The sequence below is a fragment of the Nicotiana attenuata genome, chromosome 12 (genome assembly GCF_001879085.1).
Source record: "Nicotiana attenuata strain UT chromosome 12, NIATTr2, whole genome shotgun sequence".
Lineage (NCBI taxonomy): Eukaryota > Viridiplantae > Streptophyta > Magnoliopsida > Solanales > Solanaceae > Nicotiana > Nicotiana attenuata.
Window position 1 is genome coordinate 45,110,357 of NC_032000.1, and position 1,976 is coordinate 45,112,332.

At 45.7% G+C, this 1,976-nt stretch overlaps 1 protein-coding gene across 1 annotated transcript; it reads left to right on the forward strand.

Moving 5' to 3' along the window:
• Positions 277 to 1,322, forward strand: LOC109236085. The gene is made up of 2 exons (XM_019402308.1): positions 277 to 717; positions 909 to 1,322. Exons 1-2 carry the CDS (start codon positions 277 to 279, stop codon positions 1,320 to 1,322), a joined length of 855 nt encoding a protein of 284 aa, XP_019257853.1.

A 1,976-nucleotide genomic window follows, 5' to 3' on the forward strand; every position in this document is an offset into this window, starting at 1 on the left:
TCATATGTGTGCTCGTGGAGTGGAGAGAATGACAACTAGGGATTCACAGAAGACATGAATTATGTCAATAATTTTGGAGGTCAGAGGCAAGGTGGGCAGCAATGGGGACCAACAACAAACTAGCAGTACAGACCGAACCAGCCACAGCACAACCCCAATCCAGGAGGAGCACAACCACAACGCCAAGTCATACCTTATCAAAGGCAACATGGCTATAATCAGCAACACCAGCAACAGTTGACCTACCAACCACCTCATCAGCAGCAGGATAGTAATATGATCGAAATCAGGGGTATGCTGCAACAACTCATTGGGGCAAATGGAAAGATGCAAGAGAAGTTAGCTGCACATGATTCAGCAATCAAAGGCATTGAAACTCAATTGGGACAGCTATCTATGGCCTTGAACAATCGCCCACAAGGAACATTTCCTGCAGATACAAACGTTAATCCAAAGGAGCAGAACCCGAATCAGCTCATGGCAGTGAGTCTCAGGAATGGGAGAGATTTAGACAGGGAGCAACAAGTTGCTCAATTCAGGAGAGAGACAACGCCAACTACTCCAGCTGCCCCGGTTACATTAGAGACCGATGAGTCGGCAGAGCTCACCGAGGTTGTAATCGAGCAAGCACGGGTTGACAAGGGTAAGGAGAAGGAAGGTGAACAACTCCCGAAACAGGAAGTAGAAAAAGCTTCCAGCAAAGAAAGACGCAAAGCAGTGGGCAGAGGTTGATTCCTGCACCATTCCCTCAGAGGTTGGCAAAGCAAAAGAAGGAGGATCAATACAGGAAATTCATGGAAATGCTCAGACAAATTCAATTGAATATTCCACTGATGGATGCTTCGCGGGAAATGCCAGGGTATGCAAAAATGATGAAGGACCTGATGTCATGAAAATTTGACTTCCAGGACCTGTCCACTGTAACTCTGACGCAGACCTGCAGCGCGGTAGTGACAAGACCTATGGCTCAAAAGGTGTCTGATCCAGGTAGTTTCACTATCCCATGCACCATTGGGAGTTACGCTTTTGCTAAAGCATTTTGTGCTTTAGGAGCCAGTATAAACTTGATGCCCTTGGCAATCTACACAAAACAGGGCATTGGCAGAGCTAGACCGACCTCAATGTTGCTGCAACTGGCTGATCGCACAATGAAAAGACCGAACAGAATTCTTGATGATGTGCTTGTTCAAGTGGGGAAATTTGTATTCCCTACAGACTTCGTCATTCTTGACTGTCAAGTGGATGAAGAGATACCAATCATTCTGGGCTGTCCGTTTTTAGCCACTGGGAGAGCATTGATTGATTGTGAAATTGGGAATTGAAAATGAGGTTGAAAAATGAAGAAATCATATTCAATGTTCAACAATCTATGAGGAGACCCAGCGAATTTGCAAATTGCTCACTAGTGGAGGCCGTAGATATGATACTACAAGAGGAGGATGAGACTATTAATGTAAGGGATCTGTTAGAAGCTTGCTTGATGAATCTAGAAAATGTGGATGGTGAGGAGTTGGAAGAGTGGGTCATAGCTCTCGAAGGTCAAGGGTTCTGGACAAGGGAACCCCAATCCGAGCCCCTACACTTAGAAGAAAGAACAACACCACCTGCCAAACCATCGATAGAGGAGCCACCACAGTTGGACCTGAAACCGCTTCCAGCTCACCTCAGGTACGCTTTCTTAGGGCCTAATTCTACTTTACCTATTATTATATCATCTGGTTTGCTAGTTGTGCAGGTAGAGCAACTCCTACAGGTGTTACAGGAATGTAAGACTGCCATTGGTTGGACCATGGCGGACATAAAAGGTATCAGCCCAGCTTTTTGTATGCACAAGATTCTCTTGGAAGAAGGGCACAAACCTTCCAGAGAACATCAACGAAGGCTGAACCCGAATATGAAAGAGGTGGTGAAGAAGGAAGTGATCAAATGGTTAGATGCGGGTATCATCTTCCCCATCTCTGACAGCAATTGGGTCA

What these genes read in the sequence shown, in the direction of transcription:
- LOC109236085 (XM_019402308.1), top strand. Translation starts at nt 277, where the DNA reads ATGATCGAAATCAGGGGTATGCTGCAACAACTCATTGGGGCAAATGGA. An exon ending in GCAAAGAAAGACGCAAAGCA is followed by an intron (nt 718 to 908) that starts GTGGGCAGAGGT and finishes TTTGACTTCCAG; the next exon opens with GACCTGTCCACTGTAACTCT.